Here is a 15,743-nt window from a genome sequence, read left to right on the forward strand (position 1 = left end):
GCTTTTGCCACGGGTCTGCCAGCTGCGCTAGCGGCATCTTCCCCGAATGAGCAGCGTGCAGAGCCGGGGCTTCCCACACGAGCCTCAGTGGAGTAAACAGTCTGTCTCTTCGTGGCTGCTCACCCTCTCCACAGCCGCTATGGGGGAGAGGGGGGAGAGGGGGGTGGAGGAGAGCCATGGTGGAACCCTTGGGACTGCTCCGTGGAACCCCAGGGTTTCATGGAACCCCATTTGGGAAACAAATGTTTGTCTGCTCTACACAGAGATTACAAGCATGTGCTTCTTATTTTCTTGACTGTTTAGCTCTAATGCCTTTTAATCGTAATGTCCATAAAATGTCTATCTGCTGCATTAATTGGGTTGTACCGCTAGGCCTAGGTTGAACATTATATTTTTTTGACCGAACCAAAATCTTGAATATGCTAGTGACCCAATGAGTGTTGGTTAATTGGATCAATCTGTTTTATGTGAAATAATCCTATGCTAATATAAGGTTGCCTTTGGTCCTATTTCAGGTAGTAGGCCACATCAATGTGAAGTCTGCAGTAAGGCCTTCAAGCACAAGCATCACCTCATTGAGCATGTCCGCTTGCACTCAGGAGAGAAGCCATACTGCTGTGACAAGTGTGGCAAGAGGTTCTCCCACTCAGGCTCTTTCTCCCAACACATGAACCATCGGTACTCCTACTGCCGTAAGGATCTTTCAGATCTCTCAGAGAAGGAAGATGAGGTTTGGGGAGCAAAGGCCATTCAGGCTGGAAGTTCCACTATAATACAGACAACCAAGGAACTAGGGAGCATGGTGGGACACTGATAGAGCCCAGACAGTACTTCATGATCTACAATCAGGCCCATCAAACATGCAGCCCAATAACTTGTCTTATGCGGCTTGGATGTTGGTAGGAAGGGAGTGAGTTGTTTGGCCTGGTGGGAGGAACTTAGTGAGTTGTTTGGCTGGGAGGGGGTGAGTGAATTATTTGGCCAGTGGGAGGGAGAAAGAGAGGTGAGTGGAGAAAGAGGTGAGGTGAGAGGAGGGAGGAAGGTGAGGTGGGAAGAGAGGTGTGGGGAGAGAGACAGGTGGGAGGAGAGAGAGAGGTGGGGAGAAGTGGGGGAGAGACGTGAGAGAGGGGAGAGACGTAAGAGGGAGGAGAGATACAGAGAGAGTGAAGTGGGGGAGAGAAAGAGATGGGATGAGGAGAGAGAGAGAGAGAGAGGGGGGGATTATAGTGACTATTCGAGTCAGTTAAGCCGTAGGCTACTTTACTTTTTCCTGCCACCAAGCTGATGATGTGACCTGAGTCTTCCAGTTAGATTTAAGAATTGGCCCTTAATCTAATCTGAGTTTACGGGCCTGTTCCACATAGTATGTTCGAAAGTCTCCAGTACAAAAATGATAAGGTGCTGAGCACAAATGATGCTGAGAAGTTTAAAGAGCCCACCAGGTTGGCATGAAGTAATCTCAGGATTCTTCTCGCATGAATTTGCAGCACGAAAATATTGTACTGGAACATTCGCCCACCAACGGCAAAAAAAAAAATGGTCAATATACAGTAAGTATCGCCTAAACTGTATTATTTACTTGCACAGTTTTAATCGGATTCTGCTTTTGTAATATGATATTTGGAGAAGGAGCAGCTTCAGTATAGGCCTATCTGTGGCTCATTGCCACTTCTCTTCTTGCAATGCACCTGGGTCATCAAAGCTACATTTCTTCTTGGTGCTGCACCCATGAAGTGGCTGCAGGCCGTTTCCTGGCGAGTTCATATGAGAGAGCAAAGGGTCGTGTTAAGCTTTACTTCAGCACAGCATCCGATTTTTCTTAATGGGAAATAATGTATATTTTAACTGATTAACCTATTGTCCGTTTGTCCAAAACCTATAGTAATGTTGAAGGAATGCCATAACAATGTCTTTAATAAAAGTGATAATCATGTGCAATTTACCTTAAGTATTTAACCAAAAATGTTTAAAAGTGTGTTTTTACATTTCTTTAGTAACTCAAAATACACTGTGGAATCTGTTTATCAGAATCCTTCTACTCTGCAGCACTAGGGCATACAATATATACAACACTTTCCAAGTGTTATGTCTGAGTAAATATTGACTTATTATTCACATTGTGACTCAGAAAAAAAAATCCAACTTGTCCAGTCTCAGTTTCAGAGAGATTATATTTCATAGTTTTCTGCGCAAATGTATTTTTTTCTTCAATATTTTGCCTAATATTTTAATATATTTTATAACTGTTAATACCTTATTGCAAACTCTATTATGTATTCTGAATAAATATGTAATTTAATACAATTCCACTGTCTGTACTTTCTCAGCATTAAAAGCAATCTCTGTGACGTTGTGTGCAGCCGACATGCACTGATTGACAGAGTGAGAAATCTATTTGTACCTTAATCACTGTAGTAAAAGGTTCAACCTCTCCCCAGTACCTTTTATCTTTAAAAACACTATTAGATTAAAAAATAAGAGACGGTCATCATTTTCATACTCTTCTGTCAATCCTGTACTCGGAGCACTAAAAGTAATCTGCTTTTTTATGTAATAAAATGCCAAGAAAATATGTATTGTGAGATTTTTTTTATATTCTCTAGGTTTTAAAATATTCTGGTCCTCCCCCCATCACCCCCTTTCTTTGGTCATGATGGCATAAGACTGAAGAAAGTGAGAGTTCTTTCGCTGGCCACTCAATATCCCCCCTTTAATGGCACACCCCTACCACCCTAATTCTCATTACACTCTTTCCTCACCCCTCCTCCTTTCACTCCCCTCCCTCACCCCCCTTTATTTGGTCATAATGACGTCAGACTAAAAAAAACACCCTCTCCTGTCATTGCCCAATCAACCCCCCTCTCGGTCACGGCGACATCAGACTGACGAAGTGAGGTTTTTTTTTAATAATATAGTAATATAAAGGAATATTCAAATAAATAAATAAAATCCCAAATTCAATGCTGCCCTTTGTTAGAATAAGCTGCACTCACATCTACTCTCTACTGTACCTCCATTGGTCTTTATTGGTTTTCAGGATCATATTGAGGTAACGTAGCTGATGCTGGCACAACGAAACCCTCCACCTCCTCTGCTCATGCGACCCAGTGACTGATATCTCCTCCGGGCAGACTTCAATATTTATAGCTAACCAATACTCTGTGCATTATGGTGTCACCGCTGAGCTCACATGACCTCACAATGCTGTCGGCTACCTATCTTATAAAAGGCAGAAAGTATATTGAGGAGAGGAGCCCAGCCAGCAGCCAGACAGGAAACTCGAGGCATAGATTATTTTTAATAGTAGTCTGATGATTGTTGAACTTTCAATTTTATTCTGCAGCACTTTGCACGTCTGCTTGCAAAGGTTTTATCAGTTTGATCGCATTAGAACGTCACCAGAGCCGAAACACAAAAGATCCCCCTGAAACTGTGAAGGCGCATATTTTTTCCTCATGTTCTGGCTAAGAAGATGTATAACCAGAAGCATACTGCATGATTGCTATAAAGCGATGACGTGAATATGGAACAAAAATGCTAAGTGTCTCTCTAATGGTTGAATTGGGTTAGTGCTGTTTTTTCTCATAAAAAAGGGGTGAGGGTTATAGTTATACAGTACACCTGTTTTAAGACTGCTACTGATTAGAAACGATAGAAAATAATTTCTGTGTATTTTGAAAGGGGTTTGTGTCCTCAAAAACAACTTTTAGAGGGATTGCACTTTTAACTATCAGCCTCATGTTAGACATTCCCTAATCAAGTTTCCTAGAAGTATAGAAGTTGACAACAGATAAGAACCATCTGACCGTTATGCATTATTCATACTTTTCACACGAGCAAAAAAAGATTTGAGAGAACAAAACTGGTAGTGTTATGGGACGTACAAAAATGAGAAAAATGAAGGTATGAGACCGATATTAATGCATCCCAATAAAATATGTATTACAATGAACTCTGGCCCTTACTCTTTCTATTGATCCACATATTATTCCCCAAATTGCTCACTTAGGGGTAGATCCACAGAGCTCGTTAATGACTTAATGAGACGTTAATGTCAGTCTCTTTATATGGCAAGGGGGATCTTCAAAGCTCAGTAACGATGCGTTAAGTGCTGTTTTCAGCTGTAACGAGCCCATGCGTTACTATAACAGGCCTTTGGGCTAATAATATGCAAAAGAGGTGTTCTCTCTTGCAACACACTTCCACGGGGCTCCGTTATAGTTACCGCAGGGATTTAATGTTACGTTAGTTAGGTCAGAGCTGAAGGTGGCGTTACTCGCATCCAGACCCTGAAATAAGTATTTTACAGGGTCTGGTTAAGACCACTTAAGTATTATTTAACTATCCTATTGTTATTTACAGGGTTCTTTTCTTCTCCTTTAATGTTACGTTAGTTAGGTCAGAGCTGAAGGTGGCGTTACTCGCATCCAGACCCTGAAATAAGTATTTGACAGGGTCTGGTTAAGACCACTTAAGTATTATTTAACTATCCTATTGTTATTTACAGGGTTCTTTTCTTCTCCTGTCTTCTCTTTTACTTTAATTACTTTAATTAAATACTTATTCAGGTCTTGATGGCAGTAACTCCACCTTTGGGTTAGACAGACTCAACGCCAAGTTATTTGGTTTCAAATATCACCTCTATGCTGATGACACACAAATTTACTTTTCAACCCCTGACTTTACACCTGCTGTACAGACTAAAGTTTCTGAATGTCTCTCTGCTATATCATCCTGGATAGTCCTCCGCTGACAAACTTAACATGGCAAAAACTCCTCATACTTCCTCCCATCTTTTTAGAAAGGAAAGGTATATAGGGATATACAAAATAAGTAAACATGGGAAGGATGTTGATCCAGGGAGAAATCTGATTGCCAATATTTGGAGTCAGGAAGGAATTTATTTTCCCCTTATAAGATATCATTTGATTATATTTCACTGGGGGTTTTTTGTTTGCTGTCCTCTGGATCAATACAAATACAGTACAAATATAGGATAAAGCATCTGTTGTCTAAATTTAGCATAGGTTTATTTATTTATAAAATATTTTAATATTGAGCGTTACCTCTCGTTTTCAAGTATGTCCGGGGCACAGAGTTAAGATTGATAGGTTGAACCTGATGGACGTATATCTTTTTTCAACCTTATCTACTATGTAAATACTGAATGCCAAATTGACATCAAGAGGATCCATTATCACTTCACACTATGACCATGACATGCCATTTTATTCTTTCATGCAGAGCACTGCAGTTGGTTTACAAGCAAAAAGATGCCAGAAAATGTAAGCTGTTCTGGTAGCAAGGTCATTTTCCACACTCACATGAGATGCTGGGGCTACAGGAACAGGGACAATCAATATTAACCATTTTAGTTCCAATTTTTAGAGCAATGTGATTGAGTCATGAGTCATGCATGGCACAAACATCACAGGGAAATAAGTTTGAATGCAATCATTTGGAGTCCCAGCCAGAAACCTTCTTCTCTTCCAATATTTAATCTCCTCCAATATCCAAGGCTGATGCATTGAGTATCAATACTTATTTACCTGTGGCTTCTTCTTCAGGAGTTGACTTATCTTCATAGGGGCCATCCGAGACATACAAATTTTAGTGATAGGGTCCAAATAGATTTACCGCGTTATTTCAGATGTCCATACCACCTGATCTGTAAGCAAAGCACGTCTATCTTTCTTTTAATGCACTTCAGCCAATGCCTATAAGTTTGTTCTCTTGGAGTTTCCAACCTTAACTAATTTATTCACAGCAAAAGGTGACCTAATATGCGTGCAAGTTTGCACACTTCAATTGTCAACATAGTCTCAGTCGGATCGCGTCTTCATAAAATAATTTATCCTTCATACATTTTGATGGAATCATCATATAGCAAAGAAGAGTGGGTCCTTTCTTCCATGTAGTAACAAAGGATGGAGAGGGAGTAGGTGGGATGATACCTTTTATTGGACCAACAAGTTGTTGAAATGTTACAAGCTTTCAAACCTCTCGGGCTCCTTCATCAGGTACTACTCATCCACTTTCTCCCTCCTCTTCCTCTGTAATATTTATCATTTTTGCTCAAATCTTCGGCACCTATGAATCTGACGGTTAAGAGCTGTGAAAAAGAAAAGTCTAACAAGTTCTTGTCTTACTGCTCTGGACCAGTTGGAAAGATTTCTTGGAAGTGGGTAAGGAGATGCTCCACCACTTGGTTTTGATAAACCATATTTGAAGCGATGTTAATAAACAGTTCTTTCTCTGGCCGCATCAGCGTTGGCCCAAAGACAATGCCGATGTTCTGAGTACTCATGCGGTTTGACTCACAGTGCTCCATTACCCTGGATGGAAAAACAGAAAAATTATTGTTTACAAAGGATCACAGTCTTCCAAAACTATTTAGTTACCAGTGCTTCTTAAATACTGCTATATCTGCTGTAGGACACACTATAAAAAGATCTCTCCCACGCTTCAAAACTGGGACGGTTCTCCAAGTTACAGACTGAGTGCCTTTACAATCCTTCACAAAGAGACAGCAGGTAAACATAGCAATATATTTTAATCACTTAAAGTTTAGTCATAAACTTTTAAGCATCAATACATGCTGCATTGCATTTTTTAAATTACGGTTTTAAAGCCGGGCGTCTCCGGAGCTGAACTGTGTTAATTTCAGCTCTGGGGAATCCTGCTTCCAGAGATACTTACCTCCATAGGGGTCCGGGTATCTGCAGCCAGGGGACGTGTGCGCCTAACATAATGGTGGCTTTAAACATCCCAAGTCACGTGGACCAATGGGAAGCCGTGACTTCATCCGATGCGGTAAATATCTCGGGAGGCAGGGGTCCCAGGAGCTGAAATTAACACAGTTCATCTCCGGAGACCCCCTGCTTCAATCCTGTCATTTAAAAAAGTTAACTTTTTTTTTTTTAATGCAATGCAGCCTGTATTGCTGCATCCCTGTTGTTGTTAATATATAAAATCACTGTGAATAACTCATTCTGGCAAAAAGACTTGCCATAACCTTATCAGTTCCATGTCGCCTCTATGCCATTCCTGAAATGACCCCTTTCATACTTTGCTAACCTACCTTGTGCTACTGCTGTAATATTCTTGGACATAATTACAGAATGTAGTCCAGTCGTATCCTGTCATGGCATATGGATGTAATCCAACCCCATTGGCATCAGCTGTACGACTGGACCAATCTCCATGCTGTGTATCCCTCCTCCCGCTCCCCAAAAACCGTAATGGAGCCGTCAAGCTGGGCCACGTTCCAACCTGAGATATACGACATCTGTGATTTTCAACTGGGGTTCCACGGACATCCCTAAAGGGTTCTGCAGCCGACAGGCAGGGATAATTGAAAGCCCTGGATTGGTAAGGAAGGGGCAGCGTGACTTAAGGCCGAGGGGCCCTTCCCTTAAGGTGCCATGAGGTAAGGCCAGGGAGAGGGGTTAAGAAAGGGGTACTTAAGGTAAGGGGGAGGGATCTCATCTTCTTCTTTCTTCTAGGATCTACTGGAGAGACGTCCCACCCATCCTGTCTTTGGGTATGAAGGATGGTGAATTTGGGAAGATAGATCGGGATTCTGCTCTTTATTGTCGCAGCTTGGGAATGTTTTCAGCCCGCGGGATGTAGACCTCCTCGCACCAAGGTAAGATTGTTGGGGGGGGAGGTGTGTGTGTGATTGAGTGAGAGAGGCTGGGGGTGAGTAGGTGAGCAGGAGAGGGAGCAGAAGAGGTGGAGAGTGTAAGGGGGAAGAAAAAAGGGGTGAGTGTAAGCGGGAAGGTAGAACGGGAGTGTAAGGGGGAAAGTAGAACGGGAGTGTAAGGGGGAAGATAAAAGTGGGAGCGTAAGGGGGGAAGAAAGAGGGTGTGTGTAAGAGAGATGGGGGGAGTGTAAGAGAAATGGGGGGAGTGTAAGAGGGGAAGAGAGATGGGGGAGTGTAAGAGGGGAAGAGAGGGAGGAGTGTAAGAGGGGAAGAGAGATGGGGGAGTGTAAGAGGAAGAATAAACATAAGGGGGAGTGTATGAAGGGAAGTGAGACGGGGCAGTATGTTGGGGTTCCCCAGAATGTCACCACAAAATTCTAGGGTTACTCAACAAAAAAAAAAAGCAGGTTGAAAACCTGTGCACTACATCTATGAACAGCCATCTTACCTTCTTGTTTCAACATTGTCCCTCATTCCCTCTAGACCAGCGGTACGCAAACTGGGGGGCGCCCCCCGAAGGGGGGGGGGCGGGAGTTTTGTCTGGGGGGGCCAGGACGTTGCAACATAAAATAACCGGGGGATCGCGCGAGGCCTCTGCAACAAGGAAACTTACATTTACCTTGTTTCAGACGCGTCTCCGTGGCAACGCGGCGTCAAATGACGCTGCGGGTCACGTGACGTCACGCGACCCCGGAGCATCATTTGACGCATGTGGAAGGTAGGAGAGGGTGCGCGAGACCAGGGGAGGTCTGGCAGGGAGGCACAGCTTAAAAAGTTTGCGCTCCCCTGCTCTAGACTGTATGCTCTCACGAGCAGGCCCTCATTACCTCTTTGTATCCGTTTGTCGTCACTTTTATGAAACTGTTTATGCAATTATCAAATCTCTGTACCGCACTGCAGAATATTTTGGTGCTTTACAAATAAACAATAATAATGTAATTAACCAATGCAATAATCTCTGTCATAATTTGGTAAGCATAGAAGACATACAGTGCCATGGCAATAACCCAATAATATCCGTAAAATTTGCCATGCGCCTTTGTACCTTTAGTTTGTACCCCGTCGTTTATAGCTACTGCAATATTAATACAACAGACGACAGAGAAGCTCAATCCTGCATCCAACATGACAGAAATACACAGTAAAATACTTATATATTCTCTTGAAAAAGGGTCATTTAGTTTAACCCTTTGGCCAAAGCGTTGTAAGCTTGCGAGCAACGACAAGGCAGACTCTGTTCGCAAGTCCTAACACTACCAGATAAAATACTAATATACCTCTATTAGGATTAAAATTCTCATTTACCTCTATTAGGTGGGAGAAAGACCACAGTGGGTCTATATCCAGTAGAATGAAAGGACCTAGGGAGTGGGGAGGGGCGGGCTTAAAACCTGGGAAGGAGGAGCCACTAACCTCCAACAGCTGAAGCAGCTGAGAATAGGTTAACAAAACACAAAACTGCAATATTAACCCTGTAAATATTTGTATCGTTGAATTATAATTTCCTCGGGAACACGCTCCCCTCCTAATCTTTCATATCCCAGTAGTATAGTCCCTGGTACCTTATTTTGTATAAAATTGATTACAATGTTAGAGCTATATGTAAGACCCTGTGTGATGAGCTCACACACACTCACACTGCCCCCTGGCAGGTTCCTCCCCAATGTGCTCTACACACGTGACTGTGATGGACATGAGAATAGCCAATAATAACGGCTGTGGAAGATGAGGGAGAGAAGCCTTTAAAAAGGGGGGAGGCCATGTTGAATCAGATCTGTGTGGAACTGAGGCTTTCAAGTTCGGTCGAGGTCTGCAGAGAGTGCACGTGGCAGCAGGAGCAGAGAGCTACGTGGACGAGAGATCAAGCGGAGGGGACCCTCAACAGCTATAAAAGCACAGTGGTACCGAAGCACCCTTTTCAAAGCACAGGCCTGTAACAGGTTCAGTACACAAAGAGCTCCCACGGTGTGCCGGCACCATCACAAGCCAACATACCCAGGATGGTGTGGCTAATACACCACTGATACTGATTCACACCGCACAGCGTTATTGGGTATTGTGTAATAATAACCTGTATACTGTGTGTAGTGATCCTCAACTGAGTCAGTTAGGCTAGGTCCACAGTACATGCTGCAGTGTGCTCTGGCGTGCACTGCAGGAACAAGAACCGCCCCTCAATGGGGCCGGGCCCGCTAGCTGCCTTGGTGCGCAATTTGCCGCTGCGATGCACGACCAGTTCAATCTCCTGCAGCTCAGCCACAGACCGAAGTGATTGGCTGAGTGAGGACGGTAGTATGTGTGTGTGAGTGAGGCTGCTACATTCACATTTCAACAAAGGGTTCCAAAAGTATTCCTTCGCAGGAGGCACTAGGGGGCTCTGTCCATGCGCCTGTTTACTAAAGACAGGACATTGTACTCGCAACACATGCTCTCCTCCATATATTTTAATAAGGGTTCGTTCCCAGCAATGAGAGGTTTAGAATGCTGGGATAGGATATACAGCTTGTTGGGATAGGATCACCCTCTGGAGCATTTGCCAACATGCATAGTCATCATAAATTCATATAATTCAAAGATTCTCTCCCCTTCCGAATACCCCCTCCCCCTCCTTCCTTTTTCATTGGTGTCACGCCCCAGGTAAGCTCCTGTTAAAATGTTGTTGGTCTATCCCTGAATTAGAAGTATGAATGTGCTTGGTGCAGTGCTTTTTGAGTTGCTGGGCTGTGCTTTCTGTTGTGTCTGATGTCATGGCCGCACCCCCCGTCATGGCCATGCCCCCCCTCTGTTTTGGCCATGAACCGCACCTCCCACCACTCCCTACAGACTGCAGATGGCGGTTTTAAGCTGCGCATGCACTGCCAAGCATGTGTGCAGCAGCCAACACCAGGGCCGGAGCCTGAGGTATAAGTAAACTAGTTATATTACCCATATTGTGTGTATTCTTCCTCCTGTCTGACTTCAGGCCACGTATGACCCAGTAAGTAACAGAGACTCAGGCCTCAGCCTCAGCCGTAGTCATAAGCCTGAGAGCTAAAAGTAGTGGGGTTACATATATGTAGCCCTGTTTCTCTCCCCCCTCCTCTGGAAACATGTTGCTGCTACTACTGATGTCTTGGTGCGTGACTACCTGTGAGGGTCCAGGAGAGCTGAGATGTCCGCGATGGGGTGGGGACCAGGACAGGCTTACGGTGATCCTTATGTTCTTTCCATGGTGATACAGCGCCTCCAGACACAGCAGGCTACAGCAAGGCTGCAGACAGTCCCTACCATGACAGTTCTTTATCTCCAATACCTCTGGCTAATAGACCGCAACTGAGCCAGGGTTATATAAATGAGGTCTTTATTTGTAGCAACCACTGCAGATGGTAAACAACGTTGCATATAGTAGAGAAGGGGTCTCAGATCCCTGGATGGTACTGGCCAGCAGTTAATGGATAAGGCCTTGTGCCATGCACAGATCTTGCTCACACAGTCCCAGGAGGGGTGGAGGAGAACTCACACATGCACCTCTCCCCAAGAGGGGTGGAGGGGAACTCATACAGGAGGAGGAATAAGATGGCTGGACCAGCCATGGCTACATATATATAGGAATAAATTAATAATATTAATATGCCTATATACTATACTATATGACTCGGTTCCTCCAACTCAGCCAATTACGGTCTCAAAAATAACATAAATGCAGCATAGATAAATAGATCTTCATGATGTTGGATGAAAAAGTAGAAAGCTGGTGAAATACAAGCGACCAGGAGGAGGGAGGCCCAAGACTCACTTACAGTATGTTTGAATAATGCATTTTACTTTTTCATCCAACATCTTGAAGTTGATCCATTTATCTATGCTGCATTTATACCTGTACACTACTCTGGGATATACCCATTGCATTCAATTCTAGCCTGTTATTTCAGTGAGATTTAACCTGTCCTGCTTGGATTAACAAGCCAGCCTTGTTCCTAAAATGACCACGGTCACATTCCTCAATGTACCTTAAACACAAGTCACATGATGGTCACATTCTTTATCAACGCTGATGCAGTCCAGTCATTTGAGAGTGAAATCCTACATTGACTAGGTGACCTGTGAGTAGAACAGGATTAAATGGTCTGTCTGAATCAGGATGACACACTCGCAGGCAGAGTTGAGCTCAGAGCCACTTCCCCAGAACTTGTCAAACGCACAGGCCCTGAATCATGCAGGCAAATGTGTCCTCTGGAGGGGCTTGTTTGCAACAGCTGCTCTCAACCCAAGAGAAATGAGATTGCTACAGGGGGAGGCAGGAAGTGGACTAAAAAAAAAATGACTCAATGCAAAAATGCATCAGAGTACCGGGAACTTAACTATATCTTCACTAACCTCATCTGCAGAGTTACTTTGTATACATTTAAATGCAGTTAATATTTAAATCAGGACCTGCTCTACAATGCCTTGTAAGTTGATGTACTGTAGGTATGCCGATAGCAAAGGAATTATTACCATCACTGCAGACGGAATATTACATTAGGAGAGAGTATTAAAGGTAATCTTTGTAACAATATATTTTGAATAGAACAAAGGATGGCACATTTGTGGCACAGATACTCAGGTAAAAAATAATCCTAGGAAATTGTACAATATGTACTTAATCATTAAGTAGCAAAACAATTACTTCATATAGGCTGAAAGAACGGCTCAGTGAGCGAAGGAACGGACTGTATACAATGATTGAGTTTGAAGCAGAGGAGCCTGGTTCAAATCCTAGGGTCAGCTACTTGTGACCTTGGGCACGTCACTTTATCTCCCTGTGCCTCAGCCACAAAAAACAGAGATTATAAATTCATCTAGGCAGGGACTATGTCTGTAAAAATTCAATGTTCAGTGATCCTTGTATAGCACTGTCTGAAGAAAAGGGATTACTATATTATTATTGAATAAGAGAGTCAAAGAACAAGTAGAATGGTTGAACGTTAAAACGTAAAGAGCACATCTCTGTGAAGAGCATACAGGGCTTGTTACGGATCATATCTTTTCCAACTGACCTCATGTATGTGACCCCAGGCTATGGTTGTAATGATAAGAATCCTTACACCTATAGGACTATTTAGCTCAGGATAGCGTTGTAGAAGAAAATAAAAAGAACACACGTAAAGGTAAAAGTGATACCTTTTACAGCTTAGGCTAAGGCCCCGCTCCCTCAGTCAGCGCGCCCGCACTGCAGACAGGCGGCGCGCTGACAGGCACAGACCGCGATATGCGGTCTGTAGGGAGCCGGGAGCCGGAGCGGAAGGGGGGCGGGAGCGGGGGCGTGGCCAAAACAGGTGGGGGGGCGTGGCCATGACGTGAGGGGGAGGGACCAGCACAGCCCCACAGCACAGCGCTGCAGCCCCTCAGCCGCCCCACAGCAGCCCCTCAGCCCCTGCAATTGACCGCTCCCTGCGGTCTGTAGGGAGTGGGAGCTAGGGGCGTGGTTTGAGCGGGGGGGCGTGGTTTGAGGGGAGGGCTCTCGTGCTGTCCCCCCCCCCAACCTGTCGGTCCCTCTCCCCCCCCTCCCGGAGCCCCCCTCCTCTCCCCCCTCCCAGAGCAGGGGCAGCCTGCGAAACGGGCACCAGAGGAGGGGAGAGGGGGGCGCTATGCACGGCTGCACAGACAGGGTAGCCGCCTCCCTTCCCTCCCCGTAGCCGCCTCCCTCCCCGTAGCCGCCTCCCTTCCCTCATTGGCTGACTGCTGCACCACGTGACGCGTCAGCGCTTCTGATCACCAGAAGCTTGCAGCATCGGCCGGCTGACGCGTCACAGCACGCAGTCAGCCACGTCTGAAGGAGCCAGCGGGGACCTCCAGACTGGAGGAAAGGAGCTGGTGGCCCGCGGCCGCAGCGGGTTCGCAGCCTTAATGATGTTTAGAAAGCTTTGGCCAAAAAAAACAAGGGGGACCTGAGAGGTCCTGAAAGCTTACACTCCTTGTAAATATCAGATAGCACTTTACCTTACCTTTGTTCTTTCAGTACAAAAGCCTAATTTGCTGTCTACTCCATTGGTACCATCCTCTCTATCTGTGTCAATAAGGTTGCAGAAATCCTCCTCTTTCTGCGATAAACTAAGCAACTACATTCTATACATGGTATGTAGGGTTGCCAGGTGTCCAGTATTGAGCCGGACTGTCCTGTATTTCGACACTCTGTCCAGTACAACATTAGAGGTGATACTGGACATGTATTACCTCTCTGGAAATAGTGACCTGATTGGCTGATACTGCTTGGTAATGCTGTATTACCAAGCAGTATCAGGAGGAAGTGTCAGGAGTCTGGGGCCAAGGAGACGAAGAAAGAGCATGGAGCGGAGAGAGGTGTGTGTGTCTCGAGTGTGTCGCACCTTTCACCACTGTGTCCAGTATTTCTGGAGAAGTCACCTGGGAACCCTAATGGTATGTGTATTCACAGGTAGTGTAAATTCATTCATTAAGCCTGTATCCTAGCGCACATAAGGCAGTTTGGATACAAGTTTGGCAACCACTGTCTCCGGGATATGAGCAATCATACAGACCCTGATGCCGCAAGAATTTCTTTAAGACAGAACAGTTCAGGGATTGCTTAAGTTCTTAGCACCATAGGTGTAAGGGTGCCGTGTATACCTGCATGCACAACCTGGCTCATTTTAAATTGGATGGCTGAAGAATAAGTGCAGATCATCCTACTTGCATAGCTGACTGTCTAAGCAGTGGTCAAGCAGGCTTCTTAAAGTAGTGGTACGGTGCCGAATTGCAAAGAATTCTAAATATTGGGGGAAAGCTCTTCATATTTTAGAAAGATTTGAAAAAGATATACAGTATGCTATGACAACAGAAAGATAGGAATATTTCTAATATATCCTTTTCTTTTTAAAAGGGCAGTATCTCCTAGGACTAAAGTGTACATGAATGTGAATAAATAGTAGTGACAAGTTTAAGGGGTTACATCTGAAACAACAGGGCCTATTCTCATACTGTAGCTCCAAAATGTGTCAAACCGCTTCTAAAGAGCCATTTCCGGATTTGTATGCTTTGATATTCTCTAAGCCCGTATCACATGTCCAAACCATATCAAAAAAGGCTTTTTTTAGACGTGCTTTCACTCTGGCTCTACCAATCCGGTTGGTCTGTCAAAGAAGCCTCCATCTTTTTTTCGTCTCCAAAAATGATCATTCTCGTTATGCAAACCACTTCTAAAACTCAACATTTTTTCACGCGACCTTAAAGGTGGCGAGATTGGTATTGCGAATTGCACCCAGAGCCTGAACGATCAGTTTTGTTGAGGGATGGAGTTAGCACCGCCTCAGGTCAATCCGCTTCTAAAGCAGGTACAGTACAATCTGAGCGTTTTGGCTGTTAAACTGTGTGACGTGTCCCTTTCTATAGAGGCGGTTTAGGAAATGCAATTCGCAATAGAGAATAGTTGTTTTTTTTCTTCACACATTTCATTCCGCTGCTTCTGTAATGTGCCAAACCATGCCACTCCGGAGCTATGAGAATAAGTCCTGGGGCGAGCCCAGACTTAGGAGGGGTATGATTTTCTCTTACTGCTCCCCAATGCGATGTCACTGTGTGCTCAACAAGAGTTTGTGCAACCAGAGCCTCCTCTCTCTCGCTCCCTTTATCGCTCTCTGATGAGGACAAGAAGGGCTAAGGGTAAAGAAAACACTTTACAGGCCAACCAAAGAAGCCAAATCTTTGCTTTTAGTATGGTTAGATCGGTTGAAGAAAGCCAATTAGATTGCGAAAAATGTTTACAAATGGTTATAATCCGGCTATGTGGGATTGGTCGGCAAAAAATAAATAAATGCAAGCATGTAAATGAAAAAGTAGGGGTAGTTTGCACCCTCTAGCTCTGTCACGCTTTGACAACAGTACAGTATTTTTCCCCTCATTGCTTTTTACTTGCACAATAGGCACTGGCTACCCTAAAACACTGCATTTTAGATGATAATATTCTGCCTTATGCCAGTAAAAATAAAGTGACGAGGGATACTTTCCCTGATTTAATGCCATATTCTGTAAGATTTACATATGAATGATAACCTCAGGGCAT

General features: G+C 44.3%; 2 protein-coding genes across 7 annotated transcripts in view; one reads left to right on the plus strand and one right to left on the minus strand.

Annotated features, from left to right (window-relative positions):
* Nucleotides 1-2,572, plus strand: part of LOC142489918 (uncharacterized) — a 104,127-nt gene extending 101,555 nt beyond the window's left edge. For both annotated transcript variants that reach the window (XM_075591527.1, XM_075591528.1), the window contains one exon: nucleotides 516-2,572. In XM_075591527.1, coding sequence (XP_075447642.1) covers nucleotides 516-814 — 299 coding nt within the window. In that variant the 3' untranslated portion in view covers nucleotides 815-2,572. The remainder of the gene's footprint in view (nucleotides 1-515) is intronic.
* Nucleotides 2,573-5,023: 2,451 nt separating this feature from the next.
* Nucleotides 5,024-15,743, minus strand: part of ARHGAP9 (Rho GTPase activating protein 9) — a 142,520-nt gene continuing 131,800 nt past the window's right edge. For 2 of the 5 annotated variants that reach the window (XM_075591530.1, XM_075591529.1), the window contains one exon: nucleotides 5,024-6,335. In XM_075591530.1, coding sequence (XP_075447645.1) covers nucleotides 6,146-6,335 — 190 coding nt within the window. In that variant the 3' untranslated portion in view covers nucleotides 5,024-6,145. The remainder of the gene's footprint in view (nucleotides 6,336-15,743) is intronic. The other 3 variants (XM_075591532.1, XM_075591534.1, XM_075591531.1) reach the window with 2 other exon arrangements.

This window comes from Ascaphus truei, chromosome 3 (assembly GCF_040206685.1).
Source record: "Ascaphus truei isolate aAscTru1 chromosome 3, aAscTru1.hap1, whole genome shotgun sequence".
NCBI lineage: Eukaryota > Metazoa > Chordata > Amphibia > Anura > Ascaphidae > Ascaphus > Ascaphus truei.